At 38.4% G+C, this 14,660-nt stretch overlaps 1 protein-coding gene across 1 annotated transcript in view; it reads right to left on the minus strand.

Annotated features, from left to right (window-relative positions):
• LOC128986263 (dynein axonemal heavy chain 3-like) overlaps positions 1 to 14,660 on the minus strand; it is a 62,499-nt gene that overhangs the window by 21,842 nt on the left and 25,997 nt on the right. Inside the window, exons 26-37 of the mRNA XM_054406528.1 lie at positions 13,985 to 14,211; positions 13,072 to 13,249; positions 11,039 to 11,275; positions 10,222 to 10,461; positions 9,461 to 9,621; positions 9,049 to 9,189; positions 8,091 to 8,253; positions 7,523 to 7,645; positions 2,009 to 2,200; positions 1,453 to 1,646; positions 306 to 513; positions 84 to 204 (exon numbers count right to left, since the gene is read on the minus strand). Coding sequence (XP_054262503.1) covers positions 84 to 204; positions 306 to 513; positions 1,453 to 1,646; positions 2,009 to 2,200; positions 7,523 to 7,645; positions 8,091 to 8,253; positions 9,049 to 9,189; positions 9,461 to 9,621; positions 10,222 to 10,461; positions 11,039 to 11,275; positions 13,072 to 13,249; positions 13,985 to 14,211 — 2,185 coding nt within the window. The remainder of the gene's footprint in view (positions 1 to 83; positions 205 to 305; positions 514 to 1,452; positions 1,647 to 2,008; positions 2,201 to 7,522; positions 7,646 to 8,090; positions 8,254 to 9,048; positions 9,190 to 9,460; positions 9,622 to 10,221; positions 10,462 to 11,038; positions 11,276 to 13,071; positions 13,250 to 13,984; positions 14,212 to 14,660) is intronic.

Consider the following 14,660-nt stretch of genomic DNA (forward strand, 5'->3'; position numbering starts at 1 on the left):
ATGAAAACTTCATTTTACAGACAACATGAGTACATGAATATTTTGTTTCAGTATTACATGTTAGTAAGTTGATTTTACATTACCAATAAGCTTTTCCGCTCTGTCCAACCGTTGGCGACACTGATCAATTTGATCCTCGAGTTCCTTCTTTTCTTTGGTCTTGGCTGCAAATTCATCATTCAACGCTTGAAGTTTATCTGTAACCTTTAAAATACAGGGTGACATTATTACAATTCTCCTTATGAAAAAATCAACATTTAAAGTATTTTGGTTTTTTAAAAACTGTTTCTCACTACTTATCGTACCTCTTGCAGTTGAGCTCGCTTCTCATTAAGTTTGTCCATCTGTTGACTTAGTTCCGCCTCGGCCTCAGCCAATTTCGCCTTCTTGGGTCCGACAATCTTGATAACTCGGTCGTACACCTCCATCGCTCGGACCCACTTACAAAGACCCTCGCAAGCATTGGACACGTTCTTGACAATGTGCGGCTGGAAGTCTCGGTCTGGCATGTATCTATTTTAGACAAAAACATATTTTGTATTACTCAAAAGTAATTCTTTTGAATTAACTTCATTGGTTTATTAGATAGTTGCTGTGGATATTGAATAAATTATTATTATTGTTAACTTAATTTATTCTGTTCAATTTATTCATAACAGGAATTAACAATACAGTGGCTGAGGATCACCAATGAATATGACATCTTTATAATAAATTATAGCTTCTTAATGGTTGATAGTCTCAGATTTATGTTAAGCTCCTAGTAATAACCATACAACTACTGTAGCAACTAGTTTAGGTTATTGATTGAAGCATATTTAAGTTATTAGTTGATGATTTATGGATGTACATTTATGAAGTATCCAGGGCCGCATTTAACATGGTGCCATAAGAGCCCGAGCCCACAGCGGCAAATTTTTATGGGTGGTAAAACTGTGCAAAAGACTGAAAATTTTAGGTGAGTGAGGGATATTATTGTAATCGCAGAATGGGTCTGCAAAGGTGTCACAATCAAAAATTCACAATAAGTTGCGATCATGTTTGACGATTATGATGACTCTGCTATTGTGGGATATTTTTATGACTTTGCTGCTTTCATGGCTGTACTGTAGGTGATAATGGTGATATAACCCTGATTTCGCATCACATGGCAAACTCTTATGAGATCTTGAACTTCAAAACAGACTTAAAAATAGGTCAATAAAAACAAGAGTTTTTTAATGAAACAGATTCATTAGAGAGGTCTGAGCTATAAAAGGAACTTTTCATTATTTTCATTAAATTTTATTGCTGTATTTATTGTTTTTGGTGCTCAACTTATATTTTATTTTATATAAACAATAAAACGTTTGCATCTGATATGTATAATTTATACTATAAGCATCCAACTAAAATATCAACAAAATAAATTATTTCTTTTTCGTCCTATTTGACATTTTTTTGTTGCATCACCTTTCCCTGATCTTCTTCATGACGGCAGGGTTTATCTCGTCCTTGTTGTACGCCTTGAGGCTATCTAGGAACTTTAGGTCCCCCAGTAGTTTGAGGGACGGCCCCCAGTAGTCCTCTAGGATCTTACCAGAGCCGCTGGGATCTGGCTTACGTTCTGGCTTGATTCCCTTCATCACACACACTGCCTCCATCACCTGTCAAAATGAAAAATCTTCGTCAATGATTCATAACAAACACTCAAATGCTTAGCCGGCTCGCTGATTGGGTATAGTGCTTGCCTGTAAAAATTTCATGGTTCTATGCTAAGAAAAGTTTGAAACGTTTTGATGGTGCAAAACTAGGCCAATACATCCTTGATCGCTAGGCTTTTAATGAATGATCGTGGGTAAATAAACAGCTGACTCACTTCTTGTTATACTCACCTTGCATTCTCCTCCTCTGCTTGATTACGGACAAATATGTTTGTGTTATTCTTAAAAGTATAATAAACAGGAATACACAAGGGAGGTACAAGTAGGCATACTCCTCAAACTAACAGTTTCATCTGATTACCTACCAGTTTGACGACTGGTGGAGGGTTCTTCATGGACTTGACCACAGTGATGTCAGCTGGTTTTAGAGTGTTGAGAGCGTTGACAGCAGCCTCCAGAGCAGGGATGGCCTCTGCCAAGTCACTCTCACAGTCGTCCTTGATAGCTTGGGCTGCGGCAGCCGCCTCATTGGCCAGGGCCTCGTCCGCTCCTACAATCTACACACAGAAATTTCACACAACCATTGACTTTTGTATGGTATAGACATCCTTGGACTATCTGTAGCACTTTTTTCATCAAGAAGAACAAAGTTAAACAAGCGACTTACAGAGTGTGCTACAGTTTGAGATTATATTTTAAAAAGTAGGCATATTAGACAGAAATCAACAAATCAGTAGCACACCAGCACTCCGACCGATGCATCAGCAGTGCACTCTGCCAAAGGCTTACATACAACATTGTCTTGCACAATCAACTCATTCATTTTCATAACTAGCCACAACTTAAAATGGGAATCGAATGTCTAGTTTTATCCTTGGTGAAAAGCACAATCCATCTTTCAAAATATCTTGCATGTATTCTGGTATCCATTTGTTTGAATCTAATGGAAACAAAGTGGTTTGTTGGTCTTTTTATTGTTGACAAAGTCAAATGTCAATTTTAAGTTGCTTCTTAATTTGGGTCCAGAAGTTTCTTAATCTTGAATTATTTTCCCAAGTGGAGGTGTTTAGGGATAATCTAAGTAAAACTACGACGAAAAACGAATTTAAACTATAAAATAATCAAATTTATTTCTCATTAATGTTTTCATGACAAGGAACAATATTGGACACAAAACAGACAGCTGATATTAAAAACAACATTCATATCATCTGTATGACTATTACAAATAAATAGAAAAGGCAGGCATTTTCAACACTTTCCCTTATTTGCATAGTCATGCCGAGAGTCCAAGATTTTCTCGCAGAACTTGAAGTCTTGGTCGAGGTATAGGCTTCGTCAGTATATCTGCTAGTTGATATTCTGAACCGATGTGCTTTACAATCAGCATACCTATATTTATCCTGTCTCGAATGAACAGGTGCTTCCGCTGAATATGTTTTGTACGAAAGTGAAACTCAGGGTTTTCACAGAGTTTTCTTGCTGATTCGTTGTCAACTTTCAGGATAGGAACAGCAGACAATCCTATAAGTTCTTTGAACAAACGAGCAATCCAGATTGTTTCTTTTGAACCAAGATTAGCTGCAATGATTTCAGCTTCACAAGTTGAGTCCGCAACTAACTCCTGACAACGACTAAGCCAAGTGATAGCTGCACCCGCGTATTTAATAATAACTCCACTTGTTGAACGCATTGTAGTTGGACAACCAGCAAAGTCCGCGTCACTATAGCACTCCAGTAGACGTGTTTTAGGTTTGGATTGGTACACTAGCTTCTGGTCCACAGTGCCGGTCAAATAGCGTATAACACGCTTTGCTCTTGTGACATCATCTTGTGTAGGATTTTCTAAGTGACGTGATAGAACACTTACACTAAATGCAATGTCAAAACGAGTACCACGAGCAACATAAAGTAGGGCTCCAACTGCCGATCGGTATGGAAAATCGGAGGCTTTCCCTGGTGTTTGAGCAGTGAGCTTCTCTATGGGAGTAAGTACTGGCATTGAGTATAAACCTAACCTAACCATCGGGTTAGGTTTATACTCAATGGTACTGGCTTGCATCCTTCCATGTTAAATTGAGAAATGATCTTCTTGATATACGCTGATTGGCAGACCAATATGTTAGCATCACTTTGAGAAATTTCGAGTCCTAGAAAGTATGACACTTCTTTAGCAACAATTTCAAATTGTGAACGAAGTTGGCCAATAAATAAGTCCATTTCAGTCTGACTAGTCGCTGCGACTAATCCGTCATCAACATAGAGTGCAACGATGATTTTTCCAGCAGGGGTAGGACAAATGTAGACGCAGGGATCTTCACGGCTCTGTCGAAATCCTAAGCCTTTCATGAAGTCGTCAAACCGTTTATTCCAGCATCGAGGTGCCTGTTTCAGGCCGTATAAGCTGCGTTTGAGACAACAGACACGATTTGTCCCATCTGAATATCCTTCAGGCTGCTTCATAAAAATCTCTTCTTCAACGTCTCCGTACAAGAACGCAGTTGAGACGTCAAACTGCCGTAGAACCATCTTCTCAACAGCTGCGATGGACAATATTGATCGAACGACCTCCAGACGAGCAACCGGGCTGAAGGTTTCGGCATAATCAATACCAGGTCTTTGCGCACATCCTTTGATGACCAATCTCGCTCGATATTTGTCAACACTTCCATCAGGATTGCGCTTTATTCGGTAGACCCACTTGTTGTTGATAGTCTTCTTTCCCGGAGGGAGTTCGGTCAATTCCCATGCACCGTGTTTATGCATGGACCCCATTTCTTTGTCCATTGCTGTTTTCCATTCAGCACTATCTTCTGAACTGATGGCTTCAGTGTAAGACTTAGGTTCATCGTCAACAAGAAGAACTTCGGCAAAGTTAGACGAGACGTAATCGTTTAGCCACTCGGGTTGCCTTCTTTCCCGAGTCGAGTGCCGAGGTGCAGGATCGTTGGATAACTCTCCATCTTCACTATCACTGCTACTTGACGGGTCCTCAGTCGGTATAGGCTCATCATTACCCTTCACTGGAGAACTAGGCTCGTCAATAGTCTCTTCAACTTCTTGCCAATCTTCTTCGATGTCATTGGTTTTATCAATCTTGATAGGCCACTCAACTTTCTTGTCACAGTTTCCGACGATTTCGTGAAAAACGACGTCACGAGAGACTACGATATCTCTTCTCTCCGGGACGTAGATTCGATATCGTTCATCACCATCGTATCCAACCAGGTAACCAACCACAGCTTTCTTGTCCATTTTTCGCCTCCTCTGAACAGGAACATGGACGTAGCACTTTGAGCTGACCACTCGCAGATGTTTGATCCTCGGCTTTTGACCAAACCAGAGCTCAAAGGGTGATTTGTTGGCAACTGCTGACTTTCCCACTCGGTTCAAAACGTAGCCAGCAGTGATGACAAGTTCCGCCCAGATCGCTGCAGGAAATGTTACATTTGGATTGGCGTACTTGAAGGTCCGGGCCATTTCGACGATCGTTCTGTTCTCTCTCTCTACAGCACCATTTTGCTCGGGTGTATACGGCGCTGTCAGACGTTGGTTAACACCATATTCTCTAAGGATTTGACGAACTTCAGCGTTGTCAAACTCACCACCGTTGTCGCTGAGAAACTCTTTGACGTGATGACCAATTGTGCGTGCTTTAGCCAATACTTCACGCAACGCTTCCTTCACAGCAGATTTTTCCCTTGCGACAAAACAGTATCGGTACCTTGAAAAGTGGTCTTTTATGACGATCAAGTATCGGCGACCTCCGAAGGATGGGTCAAACGGGCCGCAAACATCACCGGATAACAACTCACCGGGGGCTGAGGGGCGTTTTCGTGTTCCGAATGGTAGACGGTGTGCCTTTCCGAACTGACACGGTTCGCAGATCTCGTAGTTGGCTGGCACTTTGATACCCATTTCGGATTCGAGCTTCGATCGGACGTAGCGTTTATCCATGTGACCCCAGCGCTCATGATATAACTGCAGAATGCGATTGTCTTCTGCTGCATTAGCGCAAACCTCAGATGGTTGTACTGTGTAAAATGAGGCACGATACAAAGTTCCACCACAGTTTCGAGTACCTTTGAATACAGTTTGTTCGTTAATAGTGAACCGACACTCGGTATTAGTCGATTCAAACCTGCTATTAGGGTTTCGATCATGAGCTGCGAGAATGGACACTAAGTTCCGAGAAACATCAGGAAAATACCAGACATCATTGAGTGTGAACGTTTCCAGTTTTCCATTTTCATAGTTCGCTACTTCAACGACTCCACTGCCAAGAGCTTTTATAACTTCCTTTCCCGCCGCCTTTACTGTTGCGTTCGAGTTTGCAGGAAAAGGTTTGTACTCCGTGAACCAACTCAGATTTGACGTAATGTGCCGCGTAGCGCCATTGTCGATCCACCACTGGTCGTTCGTGGTCACGATATTCATGTCACTGCTGATGGAAATCAGCGCACTTGGGTTGTCGGTCACGTTAACTTGCGAGCCCTTCGTTCTCTTCTTATCAGTGTCACTCGCTTTTGAACTAGTGCTAATGCCGTTAGCTCGAGCTGGATACGCAGGCTTGCCGTCAGCTTTCCATTTAGAACACTGGCGAATCCAATGACCTTTCCCCGAACAGTATTTGCACGAAGTGTCACCTTTTGGTTTCCTATTCTTCTGACCACCGCTGTTTGTGGCACTAAGAATGTCACCAGCTTTTGAAGTAGGAGCAACATTACGCTCATGAAGGATCAATGCAGATGAAACATCTTCAAGTTTCTTGCTCTCGTTTGCCTTCATAAGTAAGTAGCTAGACTTGAACGATTCAAAACGCTTCGGCAAAATGTGTAACACTTTTGACACAAACAGGAGCTCAAGAAAATCTTCGACTGTTTGGATGTTACGCGTTTTGAGGCCAGCTGCAAATTCGCGGTTTTGATTCTTCAATCTTGAAAGCACGGTCGGGGCATCCTCGGTATCATCCCATTCCATACTGAAGAAATCCAAACACTGACGAAACAACTGATCTTCTGCCTTGTTATCGAACTGCTCGATCAAAATGTCCCACGCTTCCTTAGCTGATAATCTTCCGGAAATACGTTGATGTAGATCATCACTAACGCACTGAGAAATAACTATTTTTGCCTGAGTCGTGGATTTGTTGAATTTCTGAAGTTCTTCCTTTTCGGCTTTAGTTGGAGGCTCAGAGAGGGTAGGCTTTTCTCTCTTTCCCTCGACGATATCAACCGCGTCGAACAACTCTAGAACGTCCAACACTCGATCTTTCCACGTCGGCCAATCTTCTGCTCCTTTCAATGGTTTTATACCTTTCACGTACTCCATTTGTAGAGCTGGACGAACTCGATCGAAAGATATACCAATTGAGACAGAAAAATAAGTCAGTATAAATTGTTCTTACCGTGTACGTAGTAGACTAGATTTCCCAACACTGTTATGTACATAAAACGATGCTGGCGACCATAATTTCTTGAATTATTCTCCCAAGTGGAGGTGTTTAGGGATAATCTAAGTAAAACTACGACGAAAAACGAATTTAAACTATAAAATAATCAAATTTATTTCTCATTAATGTTTTCATGACAAGGAACAATATTGGACACAAAACAGACAGCTGATATTAAAAACAACATTCATATCATCTGTATGACTATTACAAATAAATAGAAAAGGCAGGCATTTTCAACAAAGCCAACTTACTTTTGTAGTATTGCTACTATAAAAAAAAGTTCACTAAATGACTCATGTCCGAGTTTCTAATAGTTGATTCTAATATAATACCGTTTCCTCTCTGTTTACTGATAAAGAGGTACAGTGTGTAGTAATTGTAACATTCTTTCGCTCTCCTGGAAGTTTAGTTTCTCAAACTTTACCTCTTTCTTGGCCTCTACAATAACCGTGTCTTGTTCTATTTTGACCATCAGTTTCTCTGTGGCCTCGGAGGTCTTGACCAGTTGAGGCTGCAGTTTGTGGAGTTCATCCTGCATCAATGCCACCTAGAAAAAAAACCAGATTATTAATGTGATGGACAAATCAAGTGTTTACCGTTTCAGCTGCTGCTGCTACTGGTTGTATATGAAAGAACATGTTAAAATTGTACTGTATGTCTTCCATAACAATTTTTCCAGCCTAGAATCCATGAGCATGTTGGATAAGGAGAGAATAACAAGGATAAAACCTTTTTTCTACAAGACTCAAATATTAGTGAGGTTTTATTTTTATCCATTGCATAACAAACTACTTTAAACAGGGTATCGAAGCTTACTCATTGGTTCCATAATTTAATCCTCTACTAATTGTAAGTTTTCTTTAGTTTAAATGCTTTAGCAAATACATGCCTAATAAAAATGTCTAGATAAATATGTATATAGTATTTTGCTAATTAGTTATGTTTTGGTACAAAAAATGTTGATATGAAACAGAAGACGCAAATAATCTCACCTGACCCGCAGCAAAGCCTAGCTGTTCCAGCCCAACCTCGTATCTGTTACGCATACTTGTTATTTGTTCTACCTTTCTTTGGTAAAGGTTTTGAAACGTCAATATGAGCTCCAGGTATGAAGTGGGAGTGACATAGTTATGGCGTTTCAACTCTCCATAGAATCTAAAGAGTGTAAAAGACGATTGTGGTTAAGCGTTCGGCTCATGACAAAAATAAGTTATAACACAGAAGACCTGAATTTTTCATTGAGTAATTCAACACGTAAAACTATAGCCTACATCTTTTACATGATGAGATGTCTTGAATGATTTTATACTATGAGTGTGTATGAGGAGCAACCTGGTCTAGAGATCAATTGTGAAGCTACAGTCGCCAAGGTCCCAGGTTCAGATCCCGGCAATCACCAAAGGCTTTTTGAGCAAAACTGTTCTGGGCTAGAGTACTCAATGGGATAGAGTACTAGAGTAATGGATGTGAAGGTAAGGTAGGACATCAATCAATATTACGCCGTTTGTGTGTAAAACACATTGTAACATTGGCCCTTCTAGAGCATATAGTTTGGTTATCAATCTAAATGTGTAGGTTTTAACAAACTACATTAACGATTAAAATAAATATTTCACTCACATTGAAGAAAGAGAAAAACTTGGTTAACTAAATTAACAGTCAAAAAGTTTGGCTTTGTTTTCAAACCAGTTGAGTTGAACCAACAAAACAGTGTGTTCAAACCAATAAAAAGAAACTGAAATAGTGTAATTCTATACAAAAGTGTTCCATAGGATAGGATTATAGGTGTTAAGTGAGACACTTTAACAGGTTATGGAGTGTCAGACAATCGAACCTATACATTTACCCCTTGATGTCATGGCACAAAAGACATAAGCTGTGAGTATAGAAGTATTCAATTATAAAACTATATTGCATAACATTTGACATCTAATGGTATGCATTTCCTACCTAAGTGAAGCATCCTCAACAGAGGTGTGGAAAGTCTTGCAAAGACTAACACATTTCAGGCTGATATTGTTGTCCAACTCCATCTTGGATAGAAAGGTTTCTGCCACTCTCTCTAGGGCGTCCTCAGGCCATGTTGTGAACCTAAGATCAGTCGAGAAAAATTATCAGACTTGAATTGACTGCTAATATTACAATCTGCATATTAGTCTGACAATAATATCATTAACACCTTTAGCTTAAAATAACCAACTGGATAAGAATGTTTTTCACACAATAACAGTTGCACCGATTTAAACATTCAATTTTTTTATGAACTATATAAAATTTAATGACATTATTGATGATGATGCTTAGTATAACTACCGGTACTTTAAAATAATTATTGACTGAATATTAAAAACATTTAGCAAACCAGTCAATTGTGCAGCAATTGATGAGGGAAGGAAACATTCTCAACCGGTTGCGGAAGTTGTCTCCAATGGGACTCATAGCCAACACAATGTGAAGATTTGCCTTGACTCTCTCTAGAAACAGGTTGTACAGAGCCAATGGAGTTGTGTCTGTCTTCTTGCTCTGAAACAAACATATGCATTTCGGTGATGGTTATTTTTTTTTAGCTCTTCTTTCTGAATGAAAACATAATTATAATTGTGGATCAAAAGATATATTACAGTTTGAATAATTACTTTCTAATTGGAAATTTCCCACATGTTTTAAAGTAGTACACCATATAATATCTTTCTGTGGTTTCATTTTAGAGTTTCATTTGAATAAGTTGAGTATACTAGCTACTTTAAAAAATTTGGGAAATTTTTCAACCTGACACCATTACAACTTCTATCTTTGGGTTTTCAGGAAAGTTTGCATGCACATCTGCTAGTACACTTACCAATGTTAAGGATAATTCATATATCGGCTAGATTTGTACCCCGTGATGAGTATTCCACACATCGAACTGTTTGCAGACTTACGGACAAAACTATCTTAGTTCCATTTTATGTGTCATTTATAAGTTTAAGTTGCATGTAAATAAATACTCCAAGACTTATTTATAAACACCTTATGTGTTTCTAAGAGTTATTAATAAAAGTATCTAAGTTACAATAGTGAGAGATATTTTAACTATTCTTAATGATCACCTAGGACTACCAAAACCATCAAAAAACGACTCACAGACTCCCTAGCAATTTCTGTCATCTTCTCTAGGATCTCAGCCTTCTCATCTCCAGCGTAGAGATTAGGCACATCTCCGGTGTTGAGGATCATGTTGATGTCCTCTATGAACGCCTCGTCGCGGATCTGCGTGTCGCAGAACAAGAACACCTGTGGTTTTCCATCGCAGCCAGCTCGACGTAGCAGCTTCTTGACGTCCTCCCGCCACTCTAGCATGCCGTAGTTGCGAACTATCTCTATCTGAAGGCAAACCAGAGAGATGATCAACTAGTGTATACTAATAGTCTTATATTTGAACAAAAATAGTTTATAATTTAATAAATTTAACTACCAACTCCGTTATTCAATTAAATCTTTGTTAGATTGACAAGGGTCTGTTGCTGGTCTAGCGGTTAACATCTCGGACTTCGGTGTGGGAGGGACGGGTTTGATTACCGTTACATCCACAACACATATGGGTTTGGACCGCTTTCTCTAAAAAAGTTTAAGTACTTCATCCTCTGATTTCTCCAGTAAAAAAATCCACTGACATAAACAGCAAGAAAAACCACTTATGTCGAAGTTTAAAAAAAGTGTGAAAAGATAAAAATGTTTAAGTTACACATGAGAGGATGTAAGACCAATGTGAATGCCAGGCTTCAAAACCAAGTTGGAGAGTCAAAAACTTACTCAGGTTTTAATGGTCATACAGACTAGGTGTGATTATTAATTACAAATAAAATTAGAGTTTTGTCTGTACATTGTCTTACACCAAATTTGTTGTGTCGTCACTTCTCAAAACAGTTGCATCAAGGTTATTCTACTGCCAAAACTTTACCTGGAAGAGCACATATTGTGCCATAGCAGTGGCCAGCTTGGTGGCACTTTGTCGTCCACTGCCGCCAATGCCGACTAGCAGAGCGTGGCCATTGTCCTGCTGCAGGATGCGACTAATACGAGAGATGTGCTCGATGGCAAACTTGAACATGACGAGAGACATCTGTGTCCGAGACAGTGTGTTGTACTCATCTAGGTAGTACTGCATCCTCTCAGTTAACAGCTGTAGGTCTGTCACCTGATAAAGTCACCCAAGATTATATTGTAAAGAAGGATTCAGATCACTCATTGTGTATTCATTCAAAAGTTAAACATTTATTCCAGAGTATCTACTTAGTAAGCATGCAAAAAGTAATGGGTCAGTCTACATTTTTGGTTTCCTGGTGTTGCAACTATAAGTTTTTTCTTCTTTTTTTATACGCCAGTGGCATTTTTTATTAAAGTCAATGTGAGAATAAACGCTGTAAGTTATTCGGTTGTTACAAAATTTTTAAATTTTATACATTTAAAAAATATCCAGGACCTTTTGGCCGCATACTTTGAGGATTACATCAGGGGAATTTGGATATTAACCATTCCCAACATGGGAAATTTGCTCTCTGTGAATCACTGCTTTACCAAAAATCTGCCATTTAAAATTTTTTTTGGTTGAAAGTTTTAGAATATCATTTTAGCGATTTTTCTTCAAAGTAGAGAACGATTAAAACACAAATATATGTCCAAAAAGTAATTTTAAAAATTGAAAATTATGTAGAAAGCAAAAAAAAAGTTAAAAGTTTCAGAAGTTATGGAGTATTTTGGGGGTGAAGGGGTGCGACTTTTGGAAAACTCCAGAGAGAGTTTTGTAGAAAATTTAATTCCTGAACATGAAAATTCTTTCGATTCTTTGATAGCTCTTATCGTTTTTGAGTTATAGCCATTAAAAAAAAAACGTGGTTTGTCGTTTTCAGATGTCCTCCACTTAGGAATTTTGGGGTGGTTAATATTTGAAAAAATATAGTTCTACAAATTGTTGTTATAGTTCAAGGCCACTATCTACATCCTTGCCAAATTTTATCTCTCTATCACGTTTATAAATGGTTAAGAAACAAACACAGCCACTTTCAAGCTCTTATTCCCTAACATGGGAAACTGTTAAAGCCTCATAAACGTTGTAAATTATTTCAAATTTTGACAATTAACTTAAATTTTAGGGGTCAAGGAGTAAGGTTATGAAAAACATGTAATGACTGAAATTTAAGGTAAACTACTGAGAGTACAAAACATTTACAATTACTATTACTTAGGTAGGAAAAAGTAGCGAAAACCATTTAAAATCTGAATAAAAATTGCCAATTTTTTTAAGTAGGGCGTTTTTTGGGGTGAAGGGGTACAATTTCAATAAGGTTTTTGTAGAAAATTAAATTCCTGGCCATGAACATTTTTTTCAAATCTTTTCTATAGCTCTTACCGTTTTCTAGTAATAGCCGTTTAAAAAACGTTGCTTTTGTTATTTTCAGATGATTGCCATTTTAAATTTTGGGAAGGGTTAAAATTTGAAAATGTGACTTTTGGAAATTTTACCGTTAATTTAAGATAAAGTACTAGAAAGCTGACAAATTTCAAGCCTCTAACCCTTTACTAAAAGGTTCAGATGAGCATAAGAAAGTCGGTAACTTTCTAAGAATAACATGGGAGAAAAACACAATTTCAGGGGGGTTAAAATTTGAAAATGTGGCTTTTTGGAAATTTCCTGGAGGTTTGGGCCCAAGACCAAGAAGCGTGCCAAATTTCAAGTCCCTAGCACTTCTTGAAGTGGTCTAGAATTTGTATCCCTTAGTTTCACAAGCGGCTGTATAGTATTTAGAAAGAATATTTAGATGTTTAAACAATTCTGTTGTAGATTAGTACATTTTTATAAATTTTATTGCTGTTTTTTTTTTATTTGATCAGATTTTCTGATTTGTTGATTGTACAAGCAATTTGTATTCGTGATAATTACTTAACATAATCAAGACATACAATTTTGTTGAAGTTTCCCAAGATCAGTATTACCTCATCGTAAATCTTAGGATCCGCGTCTGGTTCCATGTAGTTACCAAAGAAGAGAGAGCGCAAGTGGTCAACCTGTAACTTGGCCTCACCCTCTGGGATCAGGTCTGCCAACAGCTTGTCAAGGGGTGTGCGGATATGTCGCTGGCAAGCAGTCTTGACAACATCGAAAAGCTTCTCTCTAGAGTGGATGAATGTGTTAACAAGATTGAGTTTTGGTTGGATATTGTACTTTCTGCAATTCAGTAGTGTCTTTAATTGTACACATAGTTTGAACATTTTTAGTGTAACTCATTTAATGCTTTCTGAATTTGCCTGTTCTTACCGAATTGGTAATGTTTTAAAAAATGAATGATATGCCATCAAATCCTAGAAAGGGCATTGGGGATAAATGGTACCAAGCTGCGTTAAACAGTGGAATATATGATTCTTCTAATATTGTGACTAACGATAACAGATAATATAAATCTGCAATAAACACAACTAATTTATTTCCAGACTGAAGCATTTTGGTGATTTACAAATTATACTTATTGTTTCCGAGAATAAAGTTTCCCAAAGAGTCTTTGGTCATTTATCACACAAGAAGTAGGTATCAGATAATATGTAACTAGAATAATAGAAGTTTACAAAAACAGATGTTGGAGCTCCAAAATAAAGAGTAGGCGATCAATGTTTGAAGAGATAAAAGTCCTGTCAATTAGGATGCTGTGTGTTGAGAGATGAGGGAAGGCTCAGAGTCACACAACATTCCACAATATACTAGTGATATTGAATTAATCCACGTTAATTGTTGGGATGACCGTACAAAAGTAACAAAAGCCACACTCGTCGGTGAAGGGTGTGCATCCAAATCCCGCTCGCCATTCTAATCGACATTATCTAATACTCGAAGGAATTATGAAAAGTGTTTCACCTGTCCTCCTGATCCACCAGTCTGTCGTAGAAGACTCTGAATGTCTCGTGGACCCAGAGTCTCATGATCTTCTCCTGATCGGCAATGCGGAAAGCAGGCACCAACAACACACCGTGGATCACTCTGGCAAAGTCTCGCAAGTTGAACGTGTAGTGTGACTTGGCTGGGATCGGCAAGAATGACAGCATCGCCATCTGGTAAACCTCCATTGTGGCGCTCACTATTGGCTGAGGAAATATTGACAAATGAAGGTGTCTTGTAATGCACATTGCTATATAAATGTAAACCCTTATATTGACTACATTGTTTTATAATTTTGTTCAAATTAAAACATTTGCTATAGTTTGTTTTTACAACAAAGTTCTAAAAAATAAATTTTAAAATTATTTCAAAGCATTAATCCGGTCAAATGAGGTGTTAAAGATCATGGATTAATAGAAAACACCCTTGAAGTTCCTTTATAATTTTATCTCCTTCTGAGCAATGGACAAATTTTAGATTTCAACTAACAGCAAAGCCACAGGACAGCAATGCAACAATTAACTGGGTTTATACTAGTATGGAATGTAGTAACTGGTCAATAGGCTTTGGTCTATGAGGCCCGGGTTCAACAACCACCAATCATCAATGCCTTTAGCCATGTGATAATGCTGTGACCCTCCAGGTCTTGTGTGAT

The sequence above is a fragment of the Macrosteles quadrilineatus genome, unplaced genomic scaffold, assembly GCF_028750875.1.
Source record: "Macrosteles quadrilineatus isolate MER2022 unplaced genomic scaffold, UCM_ALF_1.0 Scaffold_2__2_contigs__length_208266976, whole genome shotgun sequence".
NCBI lineage: Eukaryota > Metazoa > Arthropoda > Insecta > Hemiptera > Cicadellidae > Macrosteles > Macrosteles quadrilineatus.